This window comes from Amblyomma maculatum, chromosome 6 (assembly GCF_055883805.1).
Source record: "Amblyomma maculatum isolate TAMU_Amacu chromosome 6, ASM5588380v1, whole genome shotgun sequence".
NCBI lineage: Eukaryota > Metazoa > Arthropoda > Arachnida > Ixodida > Ixodidae > Amblyomma > Amblyomma maculatum.
Genome location: NC_139349.1, coordinates 15,178,030 through 15,198,833, shown reverse-complemented (window position 1 = coordinate 15,198,833; position 20,804 = coordinate 15,178,030). Strand labels below are relative to the sequence as shown.

General features: G+C 44.8%; 1 protein-coding gene across 1 annotated transcript in view; it reads left to right on the top strand.

Moving 5' to 3' along the window:
• The window catches only part of LOC146185145 (uncharacterized), a 55,430-nt gene extending 41,060 nt beyond the window's left edge, over window positions 1-14,370 (top strand). The window contains exons 12-13 of the mRNA XM_084606128.1: window positions 339-451; window positions 12,459-14,370. Of these exons, the coding sequence (XP_084462254.1) occupies window positions 339-451; window positions 12,459-12,585 (240 nt within the window). The 3' untranslated portion in view covers window positions 12,586-14,370. The remainder of the gene's footprint in view (window positions 1-338; window positions 452-12,458) is intronic.
• The last annotated feature ends 6,434 nt before the right edge of the window (window positions 14,371-20,804 follow it).

Sequence of the window (20,804 nt, the reverse complement as noted above, 5' to 3'; positions counted from 1 at the left end):
GAATGTTCATCCTTTCAAATTACTACAGTCTTTGCAAAAGCAGCCGAAGAGGTTTGCTTCTAAGTGTGGTAGCTAATCTCGTTGCGCATTAGCGTTTCCAAGTGTGCATCCAGGTGACCCATTCTTCAAGCAAACCTCTTGGGCTATATATTTTCGACTAAGAATGTACAGCCGTATGAGCCCGAATAAAACTCTCCTTTGCAGAATGTCGTTAGCATGAAAACTGGATGTTCATTTCTTATGATATGTGCTTAATTTTACTGATTTCTATGTTGCCTGTGTTTCTAGTGCTATTCTGATGGCTTTTGCCTGTGTGTGCATTTTTTTTAACCTGCTAGGAAGATGTTGGTGATCGTCGGTCTGTCCTCACTGATGACAACGCTGAATCCTCGCCCCTGAAGCGCCTTAGTGATATGGCTGCTGTCATGTCCATTCGCAATGCAAATGATGAGTGAGTATGAGTGTGCCTTTCTCTTCCCTTTTTCAATGGAGACAAAATGCAAGAATTTCCACATATTGTGCAGTATAATCCTGAGTCATATGCTACAGCTTTCTTATATTCCACATGCAGCTTTGAAATGTTCAACAGACTGGGGGAAAAATGGTAACGTGCCGTGACATGTAACGAACATGTCACGGCAGTTGACCTTGATGTAACGAACTCGTGACACCGACTGTCTTTTAGCTAGGGCTGAATTACTGAAAATTTTGCGGAACCCCACAATTTTCAGGCTGATAAAACACGAACTAATATGAGAGGAGCGTACGAGTGACCGCAGTTGATACACCGTGCCACATTTCAGCGCCGACGGTGCATCTTCGTGAAAAACGCAGCAGTCTCTGCTGCTTTCACTTTCGGAACGTGGCACTGTGATAGTTCGTGCTTAAAACAAGTACGAAATAACAACAAAAAAAGTACTTTGGACGAGCAGTGTGCGGTTGTTCGCGGGCTCCCGCGCTTCGGTAACAGGAACAGGGGAGCGCGCCGGCGACGTGAGGCAGTCTGTTTCCTAGGCAACGGTGGTGGGTGAGCGGAAACATGCGTGAAGACGCAGGCGCCTCCTTCACAGAAACCACAAGGGAGTGCTGCCGCAAACTCAGCTCAGCGCGAAGGTCACGATCACTTATCTTTTCCTCCGCAAAATGGTAGCATTCATTCATTCATAAATCTTTATTCATAATGATGACCTGAGGCCTAGAGGGCAAGGGGTAGGTTCGATGAGGTTGAGGGCACCAGACTCAGGCATGAAGTCTAGCATAGACCACTTTTAGTACTTCTTGTACACTCTAGAAGAGTGGCAGCACTTCTCAATAAGCGGGTCTTTCAAAAGGGCATGAATTTCAAACGTGCACTTGCGGCAGTATGCGTACGGCAAAAACCCCGCAGGATGGAATTCGGCCGCAGTGCCTATACAGCAAAAACACTCAAAGGGTTGAATTGCCCAGCCCTTACTGATGCGAGTGCACAGAAAAAAAAAAGCATGGTGTGCTTCAGTCTTGGGTACCTTTTTATTTATTCTTTTACAAATTGTGCATGTTGAGAGGCTTGGAAGACATCCTCCACACCCTTTGCACTCAAAGTAATGCTGCAAAAGTAGACCTGCATCCCTAATGGTATTGTCTGGAACTGCACTGGGCACAGAGTCCTCACATTCATCCTCGGCACCCAGAAGGAGGACCGATTCTCAGCTTTCCTCATGGCTTTCCTTGCTACAAGTGGTCACATTTGCATCCACTGCCTTACAATCCTGCAGCAACAAAGGGGCATTGAGCATCGTCAGTAGTACTTGCCTCTTCGTAGGGTCTCAATCCACATGCTTTGAGGCCCGCATGGCGGAAGCACCTTTCCTGTCATCGCCTGCACTTATTCTCTGGCGTGGGCTGAAATGTGTATAGCTGGGAGCATTTAAATGTTCAAATTGGAGCAGCATTTTGTGCAGTAGCTGGTGGTGGTAGTGGACTATCACATTTTGTATTACTCCTTAATCCATTGATTGGGTGGGTGCCTGCTGTGACATTGGCAGGCAGGAATTTGAGACCGATTAGCTCCAGTCCTTTCACCTGGGCATGGGCAGGTTAATTATCCACCTTGCTGCCCTGCCCATAGGGAACGTGCGCTGCCCAGGGGGGGCCCAAAGTCAAACACGCATGCCACCTGGTTTTAAAATAAGCAAACTTATAGTAATATGGGGCAGATGTGCTGCCTTGGTTGTCAGCTTTTAAGAAGTAGTAAAACCTCGTTAATTCGGATCTCATGAGAGTGAAAAAAAATGTACGAAATATCCGAATATCGAATTATTGCATGAGCAACAAAAACTGCATGTGAATTGTTTTTTTTATTGCATACCTTTACTTTGTGAAGAAGTCAGAAATGCTCTCTTGCTTTTTCGCGGAAAGCTGGGCAGTGAGGACCAGTTTGTGGACATGGGACAACCCTTCCAGGGCGAGCAAGTTGACAGGAGCATCATAACAGAAGTCCTCTAAAACTGCTAGAGCATCCGCGACTTCTGTAGCAGTACGATGCACCGGGGGCTCATTATCGAGCGAGCCTTCTTCGCCGGGCGCCTCATCTGCCACATCGAAGGCATCGCTGATTATCTCATCATTGCTTACATATTTACACGATTTTAAGTCGACCCCTTTTTTGAAATTCGAAAATCCGAAGTTGGGGCGTCGATTTATAATCTAAACCAAAGCATGGCACTGATAACAAGAGCAAAACAGTAACCATATCAGGGAGGCTACGACGAATGTTTTTGCTCTATGGATGTGCAACATTTAGTTACTGTGCGTGCACAGCACAAATCGCACAAACTGCAGTCTGTTAGGGCATAAAGGCGAAACGATGCCGGGATACTCAAACATAGGGCATTGTGGGTATACAAGTATGAGGTGCTGAGGGGTATTTGGAAAGGAATATGGCGCCAGGGCTTACATTGACATACCTGCCGGCTCTCCTGAATTACCCGGGGGACTCCCAAATTTTGATCCTTTTGTACGATTTTACGACCAAAACAGAAATCTCTCGGAAACGCTCCTGTGTTTACCTAAATCCTCTTTCTAGTCTGGCCACACAGCTCCAAAGCTACCTTTCCCGTGACAACGATTGACATCGGGATCAGTGAAGAGTCTAAAAAGCATAGTTGGCCAATCGAAGTAGTTAAACCTGGTAGAACTACTTTCATTTTGCTGTTTATGAGACTGTAGTGCCACCGCTGCCTGGAGCGTCTGAAGCGTGGCACTAAGGTCAGGTTCTGTCTAAAGTTCTAGTGACTTTAGTTCTGCCTATAATGTTTCTACACTTATATGGTTTTTTGCTTCAGGCAACTTCTATGTTTTCTTCTGTTCTTTGTTACCTTTGGCAGCTCAGGTACATGTTCGAGTACAGTTTTAGGAGGCGTGCGTTGTGAGTTGTCTAGTGCCGCGTTAACGTAGTCTGGCGATAGCGATAAGTAAAGAGCGCAAGAAATATCTTCAAGTCTTCCTAAGACAGTGTACTGCTGAGTTTGGATGTACTGCGGCATTGCGGAAAAGCGAGCATCATGTGTTTAGCACAGTTTGCTATTAGGACATCAGAATTTCGCATGGCGCATGGCGACAAAATGGACTTGACTACGCGCATTTCGTCAAAGAGGCACACAAGCAACCTTCAGTGACAAGCAAGTAACGCCGTCTCCAAGATTTCTTCGTCGCACAATATGACAGTGATCTCATCCATGCAGAGTGCTTGTTTATAGATTTCTTGTTGGAGCATAACATCTTGCTATGAGTGCCTCTGAGCACGTGGGACCTCTGTTGCTCAAAACGTTCGTGAAGTCTGACATCGCGTAGCGGTACGTAAGTACTAGGGCCGAGACGACAGCAACTGTTGGTGAAATGGCGCGGCAGACACAAGAGAGCATGGTGAGAGCCCCGAGAAAGAGTGTTTTCAGTTGGCATAGATGGCAGTAAAGATAGTGTAACTACCCGATCGGAGTTACCTGTTTTGTCAAAAAATTGGGCTTGATCAAGAACAGACTACTTGCCCGGAGCACCCTAGAAGGCCACTCAACTGGGCGCAATATCGCCAGAATGCTGATAAATAACACTCGGTTCCTTGGACATACCGTAGTCGAATTGCATAACTTTTGGCTCTGACAACCTCAACGTGATGCGGGGAAAGAAAATTGGCGTAGCAGCAGCGCTGATGGAGGCCCATGAAAACATTATTATAATTGGTTGTCTATGCCATTTAATCAACATTGCAGCAGAAAAAGCAGGGTCTTGTCTTCCAGCGAAAGTGGACGAAGTCCCCCTAGATATTTTTTTACTTGGAAAAAAGCGCGAAAAGAAAAGCTACCCTTTAACATTTTCAAGAAATGCACATTGAGTATAAAAAAAATTCTGAACCATGTGCCAACCCGATGGCTGTCGCTTGTGAAATGCCTGGAAAGGTAAATCAGTGGGGACCTCTGTTAAGTTCTTTTCTTTTGTGAGGTGAAAAAAGAAGCCGCAAGTAGGCAATTTCTGTTACACTACCAAATTCCAGACTCCAGTGGCGTCAGCACAAAGTACACAACTGGCGCACATACCATGCAAACTGAAGAGAAAGAAGGCAACTGACACTAAATCAGTGGCAGCGAAAAGGACTAAGGCCACTGATGTGGTAGACCAGATTAGGCCATCATGTGTAACATGTTAAGAGAGGCTGTTTGAGTTTTTGAGCTCTGACCTCCACAAAGCGTGCTGTCTTTTTTTGAATAACACCTTTCCTGCCTTTGAGGCATTGAAATGCCGGCTGCAGTCACAAGCTCCTGATATACAGGTGCTACAGTCTCCTTTCTGGCCTTCTTGAATACCTTTCAAGGTTTGTGCAGCCACGCCTTCTAAAGGAAAACAGACCTACCTTACAGTTGATTACCAGGACAGAGATGGACAGAAAGATGATGGAGACATTGTCGTCAGACAGGAAGCCAAATGCATTGTTTAGAAACTCAAGCCAAAAGAGCAAGAACAATTTTACGAGGTTTGAAATACACTGTCACTGCCTGCGATTATATTCTCAAATTCCCTTTGGCTGACAATGCAGTAAATAAGTCTAGAGTTGCAGTCCATCGACACTGTCGTTTCAAAATGTCTTTTTCTTTCTGGAGTGATTTCCGGCCTTACTGCCACTAAAGCAGCGAGAGCTTTTGAATTTTTTCGAAATGGAATTTGTAAACCTTCAGGTGTTTGACATTTCTTAAGATGTGCTACAAGAGGAACATGTCTACAATCAGTGGAGCGCTATCTCCAGCTGAAATGTGCAGATGGGCAAAATAAATTTAGCTGTATCTTGGCAGTAATGCTTGGAATCCTCTGTTAAGGGAATTGATGTTTTCCTTGTTGTTTTAGCGCTTTCGAAAAATGTCAAACCTGCACCAACTAGCCCGATCCGCCACCCATGCTGAGTGTGAGAGGCAGTTCAGTATTATTAAAAGAAAAAACTCAACCAGTTCCAATCATCCATCTCCGACACAACCCTCACTCACATACTTTTGGCAAAATGCTGCAGGGGCAAACATTATTACGCTTGGCAGTACTCAAAAGGATTTCTCAAAAGGGCAGCATCTGCTACATCGAAGATTCCCCAACAGTAAACAGTGAAGTGGCACATCAGTGGTGGTTTGCACACAAAAACAACCAGATTCCCACTCCTTTGAACTAAAGAAAGAACCCAGTCATTACAAATGCCTGGTAACTTTCTCGATGCAGGTGCAGTCACTCTCCCTGAGGCCCTAGGGTTTAGAGACACTACTGGTTGGGTGAATGAATCTGAGGTGCAAGTTAGCAAAACGCGATTAGTTTTTTGGCTGAAAAAGCAGAAAGATGACATTAGGTTAGTAATTGAAACGACGAAATAGTCGACAAATGTATAACATTCAAGATATAAGGAAAAAAAAAGGCGAGCATGATGGAAACTTCCGCCACCTCATTTCAAAGGGGCCACTCTTATAATCCATCCATATTCCAACGCAGGTTCTCTATTACCAGCTGGTGCAAAATGTCTCTGCTCACTGCGGCACTTTCACCAGAGATTGTCTTGAAGACTAGACTGTGGCACCAACAAAAACAGCGTGCCACAAACTGGACAAAGAACAGAAAAGATACACATACACTCTGCCCTGATTGGCCGGGCAGCTTGCTTACAGCAGCCAGTTAAGGCCATTGCACCAGCTATGCTGATGCAGAAATTGCAGCGGATTTGCAGGGCTATTTCCCATGCCTTCTGCTCCAAAATGGGACCACTTTTCGGAAAGTTGGCACTGCCTGGACGCATAAACCACACAAAAAGAACATTTCCTAATTCCTTATACAGCGTTGTTATTGTCCACACTGACTTAACTACGAAGGTCACACTCTTGACAGTCCTTTGAATGTTGTATTTTTAGAGATTCACGACAGTGTTGACTCCAGGATGTCTAACTATTTCAATACTCATGCTTCTGCAGAACTTTCTTTTTCTTAAGAAGTCTTATTATGCAGCTGTTTCTTTATGATCTCCATTATGTCGAAACAAGAATTGCATATAAGCGTAATGCGAAGCAAAAGCGGCAATTATAGTGAACTAGAATACTTTCTAGTGGCGTGAACGGAACGAAAATGGGCGCCTCTTGCACGCCCGACGCCACTGACAGCCGCTGGTGGCGCTGCAGTTACGTTTACTAGGACCGCGTGCGCGTCCGCAAAGGGAAGTCAAGGATTGGCGTGCCGTGCGATCTGCACATTCTTGCAATTTTGCCCTCGAACTTTCAGTTCTGCCTTTCATCACAGCAACTAAGACATCTCAGCTCTTCAAAAGCACCATGTGCAGTTTGAAATGGCCAGGAAAAAGACCAACTCGCACTGTTTTGCTCCGAGATGCCGAAGCTCAGCTATCCGGGTGCTCCAGTCACCTTTGTTTGCTGCTCCGAGGGACAACAAACATCACAGAAAGTGGAAACGAAGATTGTCAAAGCAGGAAACTCCTCTCACAGAAACATGACAGTGTGTGAGCATCATTTCGAGCCGCATCTCATCCTGCTGCATGACTACGCACATATACGATCAACGGCAGAAGTGAGGATATACCGCGTGAAAAGCCATCACTGGCACCTGATGTGGTGCCTATACGCTCTTGCCGGGTTGTCCGGCATATATTACCGTCAAACCCGTAAAGCCAAGGCTGGATGTGGGCAATACAGTCGTGCCTCGTTAATATGGACACTTTGGTTCCCGACCAAAACTGTCCATAAAGCGAGTCATCCATAATAACGAGTCATGAATAAAAACAAAAAGGATTTTATTGCGAAAAAAGAATTGTAATTACCGACTGCTTTTGTACATAACGGTGTGCACTGGACTCAAAATTTCACAGAACAACGGCACATTTGAGTGCATTATCCTTGTCATTGTTGTCTTCGAAAAATTGTAGTGCAGCCTGAATCGACTCGCTTACCATGACACCCGTGATGTTGGGCTTTGTGTTGGTCGAACTTTCGAGCACGAACTCCCCACTGGGCGATGAATCAGCGTCTGATTCTCTACTCACCGCCACTTCCAAAATGTGCTCTTTGCTGAGCTAAGTAGCCGCTAAGTAGCTGCTTGAGATTCTCCTGAGGCGAGGAAACAGCTGAGCTGTCGATACTAGTCCCTCGCAGCTTGGATTGACTGAGATGGCTTTTGCCGCTTGTATTCACAGATTTCTTCGCGCCTACGTTCAGCTCTGTTCTTTTGCGTTTAACTCCCGCCATGCCAAAAGCCAGACTCAAGTTCAGGGCTACAGGCTCCTGATGCTGTGCACTTTTTTGCCTAGTTAACCTTTCTGCCTTTCCGTTCTTCTGATTCTTTCTTTTTTTGCCTTGTACTGTTTCTGTAAGAAAGCGAAGGAGTCAAGCTGGCAAGCTGCTATGCAGAGGGCTATCGAACATCCCATCTTCTTGGCGCCGTTTTTATGTGTTCCCATAAAACAAACACTGCAAGCTGAAGTATAGTTTAGAGCGACGGCTAGCCGACTATGAAGAGCTCAGACCTTGTCAAGGCCGCATCGTTGACTCAAAGCAAAGCCGACATACGGTCCGTCTAGTGTGCAAAGTTTGGCCGTTCGACAGCGCAACAAGGACGAAAACCAGGAGCATGAGAGGGAAGCGCGTCCAGGACGGGACGCCCGGTCCGGGTTGCGTGTTCGTACGTCGCCTCTTTTGTCGCTGTACTTTGTGAGCGTGTCTTAACTCTCACCGAAAAGCGTTAACGGCTTCATGGAACACACTTTGCGCTTTGGGAAAGAAAACTTCAGTTCCCACCGCCACTGTAGGCACTTGTCTTTCTTCCTGTCATTTCTTTTTTACGCTTTTACCGGCCTCTCTGTTCACGTTCAGCAGAATTTATTGCAACCACATGTTGCTGTTTTCCCGACTGCGGCGGCACTTCCGCTGCACCCAGAAGCCTCCTGGTTCCCCCTTTCGGGGTCTTTCTTATGCTGGCCCTCGGTTTGCCGTTCCTCTCCGCTCTTGCGCTCCCCTCCCGCCCCCCCCCCCCCCCCCCACCTCCCCCCTTCCTTAAAACGGCGACAGGCGACACGCCGGCTTTGGTTCTTTCCAACCCCACAGGACTCGTTCAGGCATCCCGCCGTATCGGCTGTCGCGTAGGTTCGCGGGCGGCGCGCCCTTCTTTAACTTGCGTTCGGACTACTCTGCTTTTTTTCAAGCACTGTCCATATTAACGAGACAAAAATACATGGGCCCAAGTGGGGCGCGTGCATTCTTCCCCTGTCCATTGTCCGGACAGCGAGTTTCCATATTAACGAGGCATAAATACATTGAAAAGGTTTCGTCCCCAGAAAAACTGTCCATAATTCGGGCCGTCCATATTAACGGGGGTCATATTAACGGGGCACGACTGTATTGATGTTGCAGAGAGTTGTGCTCAGTGCAGATTCTTGCTATTAAGCCTGTGGCACCAAACGATAGCCGACATATTTTATACCGCGTGTCCAAGCTAACTTCAGCCAAGGGTAAAAAATAAACCATTTGAGATGGGCCAAAGAAACCACTTGCTGACAGCCACCTGGCGCACCGAGTCTGAACAAAAGGAAGACTTCGGGAAAGAAAGCTTCGACTGTTTGCGTGATCTTGAATACTACCACTGGCTGAATAAAGCAGACAGCTGAGATTAAATTAAATTCAATTCCGCATAGTCATGGTATGTCCTTGGATCTCTAGCTGGTACATTTATTTAATCATTTATTCATCCTTCATATCATACCCTACTGATGCCCTAAGACAATAAATATTGATTAAAAAAAAAAACGGTGCAGGCAATTTTTCATTTTGCAATTCTAATTTATTAAGTATTTCTTTCAAATAAATGTGATTTGCAAAGTTGGGGAGGCCCTTCAGAAACCCTCATTTCATTTATTCCCGATAAAGAAAACCTCACGTGCATAGTTTTTCCCACCTCTTTAGAAAGCCCGCAAAATAAAAAAAAAATATCACGTGACTGACGCATTCATCTGCTACGATATTGTGGTGCTCTCAACCGTGCATGGTTTGAGTGACAGAAATTAGCTGCGGCCGTGACTCAACAGCCCAGTATCAGTACAGGCTGTTAGTTTTTGTATTTCGCGGGCTTTCTTTAGAGCTTGGAAAAATGATGAGGCTCTTTATCGGAAATAAATGAAATGGAGGTTTTAGAAGGCGCTCTCAAATTCTGCAAACCCACTTTTTGTCTAAAGGCAATAGTTAGTAAATTAAAAAATAATTACTAATTACTTAAATTTAAAAAAAATTGCCTGGAGTGAGCCAGTTGGCTGGCAGCTGTATACAATTGTGATCTCTCTATCCTACCTCAAATCCTATTTCAAACTAACCGTGAGAAAGGCTTTAATATTTTTTTGAAAAGAAAAAGATAAGTCACATGTATTAAACTTGGCTAATTTTACTCATTTTAAGGACAACAGAGGCCTTTTGTACCCTTCAAGTGATACCAGTTTGTGGCTGACCTTGAGAATGTGTTTACAACCTGCTTCAGCCTAAATTCAAGCAGACAGCTTGTACTCAGTATGCTACTGGCCAAGCAAACCTGCTAACTTGGATGCTCTGACCACTGTCAAATTGGTGCAGCTGAAACCACTGCTTAACTACCCGCATGCACTTTTTCACAAAATGCATTAACCAGCGCAATGTCAAGCTTCAAAGCACTTGAAAATGAGCAGATGGATGCTCTTAGGACTGTTTGTGTAGTCAATAATTTCACAAAACAACTCATTGTTGATGGCTTTTGCCCCATGCACTCAAATAAAATTAAACAGCAGTGGAGAAGCCTTGTGAAGTACCTAAACAAAACTGCTCTGCCCTCCTCATGTATGTATTTTTGGCATATATGTTATGCATATGAGATGATGAAAGGATTTTAACACCTGGCTTACAGCGATGATTTATAACAGATATTGTTGCTGTGAACAGAGAATAATGGTGACGCCACAGAATATCGCCGGCTGATTCGTTTCAAAGCGTAGGATTTTTTTTCATGACCACTTTGTCAAAAAAAAAAACAACAAATGTAACAGCCTGAAGCTGCTCCTCACTTTACCAGTAGGCAAATTTCCTAACGCTAAGCAGATATCACGCTAAAATGAGCATTCCTGGTTACCAGTGGATACCGAATAGCACAGTGTAATATAATCATCATTATTGGCTAAAGGTATAGTTACTGCGGCGTGGTTGGAGAGATGCAAGAACCCGTGCGTGCGCACGATGCCTGGCCACTCTGCTACCAGTCTGCTGCTGACAGCTAAGTTGGCTCTGTAATAAAGCGGGCTCTGCAGGGCTCAGAAAAATACCTGTCCCATACAAATTAATGTGCTGTAATGATTTACAATGCGCAATAACTCGTCCCGCATGAGCTGTAACAGACGCCAGCGAAATAAGAGCGCTTTCACCCTAGTGCAACGGTGAAAACCCGAATAATGTCAAATGAAACGCCTTCTATCATGGGTGGAGGTCCACATACGTCGGCATAGGGAAAATAATCGCCACTTTTACTGAATAGGCGCACAAAAGCATCGGTACTATGTCGCACTATTGCAAGAAAGCATTGAAAAGTCAACTAGTAGATGTTGCAGTGGCGCCATCTGGCGGCGTCAATGAAAAGCGGCGTGCCCGAGCGGCGTCGTTCGCGCCACTAAAAAGTATTCTAGTTCACTGTAGCGGCAATGAAAACTATCGTGAGGCCTACGAATGGCTAGTGGATTGGCTTTGTTCAGGCTATAGTATTGGCTACAAAGAATTTCACCATGGTCGAGACTGTTTCGAGTGTTTGGGAGTAAATATGCCCCAGTGGATATTCATGTCTAGATTTTTTTCTGTTTAACTAAGGGCAACAAGTAGGCAGTGTTTCAATTAATTGAAGAATTTTACTATTGCAGTCATAAGAGACCAACCAGATTACCCTACTTAATTGCGTTTATTCATAATTTTCGTTTACTCATGTTTGTTGTATTTTAAACCCTTAGACTCGCACCTGCTCAGTGCAGTGAGGTTACAAAATGCAGTGTATGCAGTGGTTCAGGGTATCCTGACAAAGCATTATCCATCCAAGAGTTGATCACTAGATCTACAAATGCTAGCCAGGCGGTTCCAATGACCAAAATACAGCCATGTCGATCACTCTGAACTAACTCATGGGTTTCCATCGGTTTTACTGCTGTACACCATGCTTATTCAGTGCTGCCACAGCTATACGGAAATCTACGCTGGTAACATTAAACACAGCAAAGCAAGAGTATAGCAGTGGGTTGTGTTTATCTTGGATAGCCGAGAAGCAGGTTTTGCTGTCAGCATTTGGTAAGTGGTGCGAGCATGTCCGTACATCCTGTGACATAATCACTGAATGAGCATTGTGGAGGCCAAGCTGTCAAGCGTAGTTTCAAACATATTACTTACTACTACTTGTCCACTTTACACAATTTTTTCTGTGCACCACAGAGATATATTCCTGGTGCAGGTTGTCATTTTCAGTGTTTCATGGGGAAACTATGCTGGCTGAACACGCCACAGTAACAGAGCTCTCGACGGACGTCTTACACATTGCACCTTGGCGTATATTGAAGCTCGTTAGGGTTGTGTGGGACAAAGTTTCACAACCCCTGCTCTATGCTGTCATTAAATGGAATGAAAGCTGTTGTTGACGGCACCAGTGGCCAGCAACAGTAAATGGCGTCTTCACTCTGCCTGTAATCCATGAAAGACCCTGGCTAGCAGCTCCAGCCATCGTAATTGTTTGTAGAGAATTTAACTGGTGGTTAGTATAGGAAGGTCAAAACTAGTCCGCATTCAGGTGTTCCTCAATCTTGGGCATACAACCAGAAATAGTCTGTTCACGTGCTGGTAGGCCTCTCTGGCATGCAGCTCTTCCTTGCTGTGCTCTGTTACTAAGGGGAGAATGTTGCATCCTGTGCGCAGTACCCCAGCCAGCACACTCAAGGCCCGCCGACACCAGCTCCTGCCGGCTGATCCAGGCTTTGTAGAGGTGGAAGACTTTGCGCCATCAGCACGCAAGACGCCTGGTCGTCGACAGGCGAAGCAATGATCTCTTTTATTTCTTGTGTCATTTACTTTTACCTGCGGAAGCCTGTAAATATGTAAAAATTTGCAAATCACTTTGCATGCAATTTTAATTTTTATCCTTATATGTTGTATCACTGGACAATGCTGATGGCCTGCTCAAATTGCACATGTCATTTATAATGTGGCAATGGGAAGATGTCTTCTCCAGGGGTGGAAGCGCTGCTCCATCTGCTCCATTCTTCTTTTCCTGCTCCATCCTGCTTCAAAATGCAATATTAAAGTTTGAGAAACACTATCACCAACCAAAAAATATGTATTGAATATTTATTTCTCGGGGGCGACAGGAAGGGCCTAGTTGGTCCTGAAACATAGGGTTTTAATAAATATTTATGGTTGGTGATAGCGTTTCTCAAACTTTTGTTTCAGGAACCCACCAGGCGGATTTCCGCCGAAGATGTTCTCGTTCAAAATGCAATATTGCTCCTAAGAGCTGCCACAATGTTTTACTATCAAATTTAGCTGAACACTACTGAGCAGTGCTCGAAACATTTGCACTTTCAATTTGACAGCTGTATTGTGGAAAATTACTCCAATCATTATTTTGCCCTTAAATGCCTTTGGGTAGAGTTTTCTGTTCACTGCTATTTTAGTTGATTTTGGCTCATCATCCAGATTAGCTCGTCCGCTGCTGTATATATGTGGATTCACGGGATTGATTATATCGCAGACCCTGGGGATGAACTGTGCATCACATGGCTTGAAGTCTCAGATTCAGGGAAATCAACTCCTAAGGTGTTCTTTTTTTTCGCTGTAATTCTTCATGTGAAAATCCTTGGCATGCGGATGGTCCTCAGAATTCACTACACGTCACTGATTCGCCCCAAACTGCATCAGTCTTGTGAAACCACCTTGTATAGCACGTGCCTGTTCCCAAATCCTTTTTATATATTGGACTGTCATTCATCTAAATGGCTAATTTATTTGTCGTGTCATGGTCATGTCATCATTAGAGATTGTGTACAGACCTTTAAAAGCACCCATATTTCCTGTTTTCCCAATTAAGCCTAAATTTGGCTTTGAGGTTAAGAAGCATAGCACAACCGTTTAGAATTTAATTTTCTGATGTAGGAATGTTTGTTTTCATAGTATTTGGCACCTACAAATTTTGGTGTTAGTTGCAACTGCTGGCCGTCCCATCATTGGGGAGCGTGATACCAACTGAGATGTATGGGGAGTCTTTGTATTTGCAGTTAGCTCAAAGATGGTTAAACAGTATAGTGGCACTCGGCAGTGTTTACGACTGCCAATGGCAGTGCCAGTGTAGACAATCCCTCAACAACGAGAGGACATTCAGTGTGATGTCACCAGGCTTGTTATTTGCGTAATGCAAGTCCTGTGGGAAGAAGGCACACCTCTGCCATATTGCACGGACCTGCCAGCAAAGTCTCCATAGACACACAGCTGTTGATGGAGCCACCTTTGACAGGCTCGGATCTCTAGGGCTGACAAGAGCTCGTCGAGAAATCTGGGGCACTGTCCTTTGCCAATGGAGTCCCGAAATACTCCACCCATCTTCTGAAATTCCATTCCTGGTTTCAATAACTGAAACCATTCTTTACTACTGCAGTTAGCATAGTGCAACGATAGAAATACTGCCGATTCTCGTCATCCTGTTAAACCTGCTTTATGAATACTTTCCAGCAACAACTGCATGGATTGTGAGGTGGCCAGGATACTTCACGAGCCTGCTTATAATTGACTACATGTGTGACGAAAAAGTGGTGTAATAAATAATTTCTCATTTTCATTTCGTTCCCCTGCCTGTTGCCAAGTAAAGGGATAAGGTACTGCTCAACACTTACAATTCAGTGAAGAGCTGTTGCCTGTGGCCTCTCCCTTTGCTGTTTAACATTCTGAGCGTGCTTTTTATCCGTTAGCGCAGTCGCAGGTGATGGTTTCGCAATGGTTTGGACTCTGTCAAGAGTACAGGCCCGATGCTTCCCTCTTGCACTTGTGATATTATTGCTACATTCTTCTGGCGAAGGTGTTCAGTTTGGCAGGAGCGCAACCTAGCGGCTTCTGCTACTACCATACATTCGGCTGGGTTTTACCCTTATATTGAAGCCATTTTTTCATCCTAGTAAGCAAGCCAAATCCCAGCCGCTGACTACAGCTCATCCAATGACACTGCGCGACCTTCACTGGTGCAGCCTCAAAGGCGCCAAAGCCTTGTGGAGTTATGTTTCATTGCTCTTATGATTGCACGTGGCGACTGGAAACAGGTGGACTGACATACCATCGGAATGACTACACAGTGAAAAACAATTTTGTCTACATAGAAATTGAAATGCAGCCTTTCAGACGATTTCATGCGGCACATCGGCTGACATAACCGGAGAAACACGTCATATATGTTATCGAACACCAAAGCTTTGCTGCCTTCTTGAATGTGGCACATCATACTCTCGCAAAGAGAGACTTAGAGGGTGGTAGATAAAATTGGCAAAAATCAGGCTTAACTTACGGGCTGAAATGAGCAATAGCTTAAGAGTGCCGCTTACGTACCTACCCACTAAACAAAAGGTGTGGCTCGTAGTATGTATCACTTTTCCATGTAAAAGTTGTAAATTTTTTTCTGGAGTATAGGTGAGTTTCTTGTTTAGCCTAGTTATTTTTTGCCAGTAGATGACTTTTGAAGCGCTTCAAACCGGGCTTTCTCAGCTTTTTTAGTGAGCGTTCTTAGACGCGTCGTTATACCATCTTGCATATATATCCACTGTGCGCCAACTTTGCAAGTTTGGGCTACTTCTTTCTGCCAGCCGATGTAGACCATGCATTTGGCTTCTGCAGGGAAGGAAGTCCTTGAAATGGTCTGCAGAACACTGAGGGGGTTCTGCATTGTAGCCGTAAGCTGGATGGACAATACTCGATCCCAGGTGAGCAAGTAGGAAGGGTGAGCAAAGTGCAGGCGAAGAATATGCCCAAGGTATGCTAAAGTGTCATCAGAGTAAAAATTCCGACGCAATTTGTAAACATTTTTTCGGTGCCTAATAGGAACATTTTTTCATGAACCTTTAATAAATGTATGCCTGGTGCATCTACTGAGCTAGAGAAATTAAGACCTGCCTAAAAGTATTTTGTTTTTTCTAATATAGTTCTGATAAAGGAAATGCCAGGGTTCCGATGTATTTACGTCATGAAAAGACTGTGCGCTAGTGCAATTATTCTGGTTCAGTCAATAATAAAGAATATGCATTGCTGTGAATTTTTTTTGTTCTGGTGGTAGGTTTTTGTAATTGTACCTTTCTCAATCTGCTGCTTTACAAACTTGATCATTTTTTGTTGCTTAAAATATGCCCATTAATTTTCAGCAAAAATTGTGTACTTGGCTCATTCTTTCAATCGCTAATAGAATCGGGACAACCTTAGACTTCAATCAAGCAAATGATCAAGCAGGGTTTCGGAAACGGTACTCTACTATCATATCGATACCATCAATCAGGTGACAGAAAAATGCTCAGAATATAACCAGCCCTTATACATAGCATTCATTGATTACAAAAAAGCATTTGACTCAGCTGAAACCTCGGTGATGCAGGCATTGCGAAATCAGGGGGTATACGAGCCGTACTTGAAAGTGCTGGAAGATATATATAGTGGCTGCATAAAGAAAGTAACAAAATTCCCATAAAGAAAGGTGTTAGGCAAGGAGACACAATCTCCCCAGTACTATTCACAGCTTGCTTAGAAGAAGTATTCAGAGACTTGGAATGGGAGCAGTTAGGGATAAGGGTAGATGGAAAATACCTTAGTAATCTGCGATTTGCTGATGACATTGCCTTGCTAAGCAACTCGGGGAATGAACTGCAAATAATGATTGATGACCTAGACAGGAAAAGTAGAAAGGTAAGCTTGAAAATCAATATGCAGAAGACTAAGGTAATGTTCAACAGCCTCGGGAAGGAACAGCAGTTTACATTAGGTAGCGAAGTACTGGAAGTAGTAGGCGAATATGTCTACTTAGGACAGGTAGTAACAGCAGATCCGGACCATGAAGAGGAAATAACAAGAAGAATAAGATTAGGATGGAGCGCATTTGGCAAGTACTCGCAGATTATGACTAGCAGCTTACCGGTATCACTAAAGAGGAAAGTATATAACAGTTGCATCTTACCTGTACTCACCTATGGCGCTGAAACGTGGAGGCTAACCAAGAGAGTTCTACTTAAGTTGAGGAGAACCCGGAGGGCTATGGAACGAAAAATGGTAGAGGTAACATTAAGAGATAGAAAGCGTGCAGAGTGGGTCAGAGAAATAACTCAAGTTACCGACATTCTAGTGGAAGAAGAAATGGACATGGGCAGGACATGTAGTGCGAAGAGAGGATAACCGATGGTCGCTTAGGGTAACAAACTGGATTCCAAGAGAAGGAAAGCGTAGCAGGGGGTGGCAGAAAGTTAGGTGGGCGGACGAGATTAAGAAGTTCGCAGGGGTCAAGTGGATGCAGCTAGCACAGAACCGGGTTAAGTGGAGAATTATGGGAGAGGCCTTCGCCCTGCTGTGGGTATAATCAGGCTGATGATGATGATGATGACTTGGCTCATTTATAAATAACGTAGCCAAATTTCAAGTTTGTTTTGACATAAATTGAGAAACGTCGATGTATCCTTACCCACACTTCACGGGGTCATTTTACTTTAGATACACGGCACGACTTTATAGAGGGTTTAGTACGTCTGGCAACCGTGAGCGGCACGCTGATCCCGCTCTGGCCGCCATATTTTGTTTGCTCCATCCGTTCGCTTCGTGCCCGTCCGTCAGCGCTCGCCGTTCTGTTCGCGCTTTTCACGTTTTAACCTAGTGTGCTGTGCTTGGAACTCTCTTCGGTCCCTGGCGGTTTCTGTTAGCGACGCAAGCGTATTTTGACAGCCGAGACGTGGCGGGGCCCACCGGCCGCGCTGCCGAGCGCAGTTACAAATTGCTCTACGAGTCGTGCATGGGCCCCTCAACAATCCGCAGCGTCATCCCTATCCAGGTACCGTATCCAGAGTTCTGTAACGTGGATTTTTTTTTTGTCTGTGTGCCTTTTCTGTTTACTTAAACGACTATGAGAGATCATCGCTAGTTTGTTTGCTTGGTTAGCGCAATCACCGTCGCTCATCCCACTGGAAGGCACTTGGTTGGTGAAACGAGCGCGGATGCATTTTATTTTATGGTAAAAGGATCGTGCGTAATTTGACGTAAGGTGGACTGGCGCTTAGCTCTTTCCTCCCCATGCCGTCGACGCAGTAGTTGGCATTAGTCTCGGAAATAATCGGAGGCTGCGTAAAAAAAAAGTGCCATGGTAATTTGTGCTTCCAGTGATTGAATATTGATTGGTGTGCGATAGGCGATGAGTTAATAAAATCTTTGTAATTAACTGCTCAATTGATGAAATAAAGAAACAAAAAAAAGAAAAATTGGGAAGTAAGGGTTTAAAAGTGTCAGAATGAAAAACCAGGGCTTGGTGATGCTAAGGAAGAAAATTTAGAATGTGTAATTAATTGAAATAATTGACTGTGTTCAAAAGTGTGAAATTGCTCAGATGGAAAGCCGATTGTTGCTGACGCATGCGTATTGGTGTATAAAAATATAAAACGTCAAATAAAATAAAAATTAAGAAATGATAGAAATATAACATACATAACATATAACATACTACACTTGTTTGTAGTATGTTATTTTGATGAATTCATATTTCACTGCATTGTATTCTTTTCGCCCCTCCTGCTAGGGCCCAGTTAGGGAATGCAGTATTTGGTAAATAAAATAAATAAATAAATAAAAGAGCTAAAATGTAACACCTGAAGAAAGAAAACATCGTGCGTGTGTGTGTATGAGAGACGCTATCGCGTTATATACCTTTAACGGCGGAGCTTAAGTGACCCCCTAATTTTTCTATATCGATGTGATATAATATAAATCTGATTTTTTTTTAACACAGCCAGTTGCACAAAGCACAAACACTTCGCAGTAATCTGAGTTGACTTTTCAAATTTCTTTTCGTTTCAGCCGAGTTCGCGCTCCTCCTCCGAGTTCCTCGAAGCTTCCAATATCAGCGCTTTCATATGAGATTACGGCTTCAAATGTTTACTTTCTGACAGAGGGAATAAACAAGAAAACGTCCTTTTTAAAAATTCCAGTGAATTTCAGGCAGCTGTGAATTAGCGAACCATCGGGTGACTCGAAAAAAAACAAAAACAAATGTGAAGCGCACGCTTCGTTATTTCGTGCGCACGCTTCGTTCGGGGGCTGGCAGGTATAAAACCTGAGCTGCGCGCTCTGGACGTAGACCGGTCGAAACAGGCTGCACGTGAGCATGTTACAACACACTAATGGGATGTCATCTTTTCCTGCTTTTCTAGACGCCGCGGGTTTGGCAGCCGCTTGCTTTTGCAGCGTGAAACACGCACCTTGGCTGCACTATAGACAGCCATATTGCTCTCTGCACCAAGCAGTACCATTTCGCACGACTGTGAAAATAGTGCCGGTAATCATGCCCGTGTCTTAAAAACAATTCACAATGGTAAATGCAACCTACCTACAATATGTTTCAAACGTATTTGCACAATAGCGTTCGTTATACATGCATTGCTCCTTCTCCCGTGTCCTCCTTCGCAGCATAAGCTTATCCTTCAAGTTCACAAGGCTCCATAGCGCTCAAAACAACCTGCTGTTTTAGGTGTTAGCACATTCTGTGAGCAAGCTCCCAGTCAGAGGGACGTGCAGTAATGCTTTACATGATGCAAGTGACCCTTGTAAAGCCGATTAGGACTGCAAACGAACGGTCGCATACACGCGTATACCTTGATTCCGTGCGCGTCTACGACGGTGCGCTGGCTGCGGAAGGGCACGCAACAACATGCTGGCATCATTCCGAGTAGAGCTTGGAGCTAACAGCGACTGCTGTGATGTTAAAAAATGAAACAATCGCTTGCGAGCATTCCAATGCAGTTTTTGGTGCATGCACGGGTTCTACGAAGGCGCACGTTGACAGCGTACTCGAGGGAGGAGCGGGCGGACTGAACAAAACATGGCCGGCGCGCAGTTTCTGTTTCTTTCACTAGATGGCGCTAACTTTTGTAAAGCCTCTCGAATGTAATGGTATCCATCCGGAAGTTGGTGCAGGCGCAATCACTCTTCCTGAAGCTCTGGGGTTTAGAGATAACAGTGGCCGGGTGAATAAACCGGCGGTGGAAACTAGCAAAAAACGACTGGAAGATTGGTGGCTTAAAAGCAGAGAAGTGACAATGTTAGTAATGTAGGAACAAAATTTAATAAATAGAACGATGGTTTAGTTAACCATTCTAAATCAATAATTAAGATATAAGGAGAAAAATGAGCATGATAGCTACTGCTACCACCCCGTTTCAAAGGGGACGCTCCTATATTCCATCCATCCATCCTCTATTGGGAGGGGATGGGGAGACGCGCATGCGTCTGCGCGCTGTACACAACGCATTTATCTGCACAACGCTTGCGAACCGGCTGCGATAATTTAGCAGGACATTAGATTCATTGGCGAGGCGACGAATCAACCCATGAAAATAAAGAATGAATCAAAACATTAGCAAAAAAGCTGAGCCACGGATACTTGGGAAGCCTCTCAACAATCGGGGTTTTTTAGTGGGCTGAAACAAATGAAACAAAACGAAAAGTTGCAAATAAAGCAGCTGACCGCCGCCAAGTTACGCAAAAGCTCAATCGTGCCCAGAAGTTTTCTTCCTCTGCACACACGCGGGCACTGACCCCACGCAGTCGACTATTACTCCAGTCGCAGCTTCTGGGTCAGCTTAGTGCTGAGGTCACGATTTTTGGCGCGCTTTTTAGGAGCAACAAAAGGACTGCTGCAGCTGAGGCTCTAAGGGAGCACTTCAGGTGAGGGTCAAAGGAAGCACCTTTGCAAGACAAACAGAACCACCCCTTTGCAGGCTGCGAGGTTCGAAACTGGGTTTGGGCCCACTGCGGAGGAGGGGCGCGCAGCGGGGTTTACGGAGCTTCTCCCAAACGCACACCCCTGAAAAAGCCGAGCGCCAGGCTGGGGGACGCTTGTACCCATTTTTACCGGTGGGTGTCCGGCGGTGGGTTTCGAACTAACCACCTCCCGCAGCCGAGACGGGCGCTCTAACCATGTCAGCGCACTTTAAAGATCCCCAGGTGGTCGAAATTACTCCGTAGCCCCCACTATGGCTCCTCTTTCTC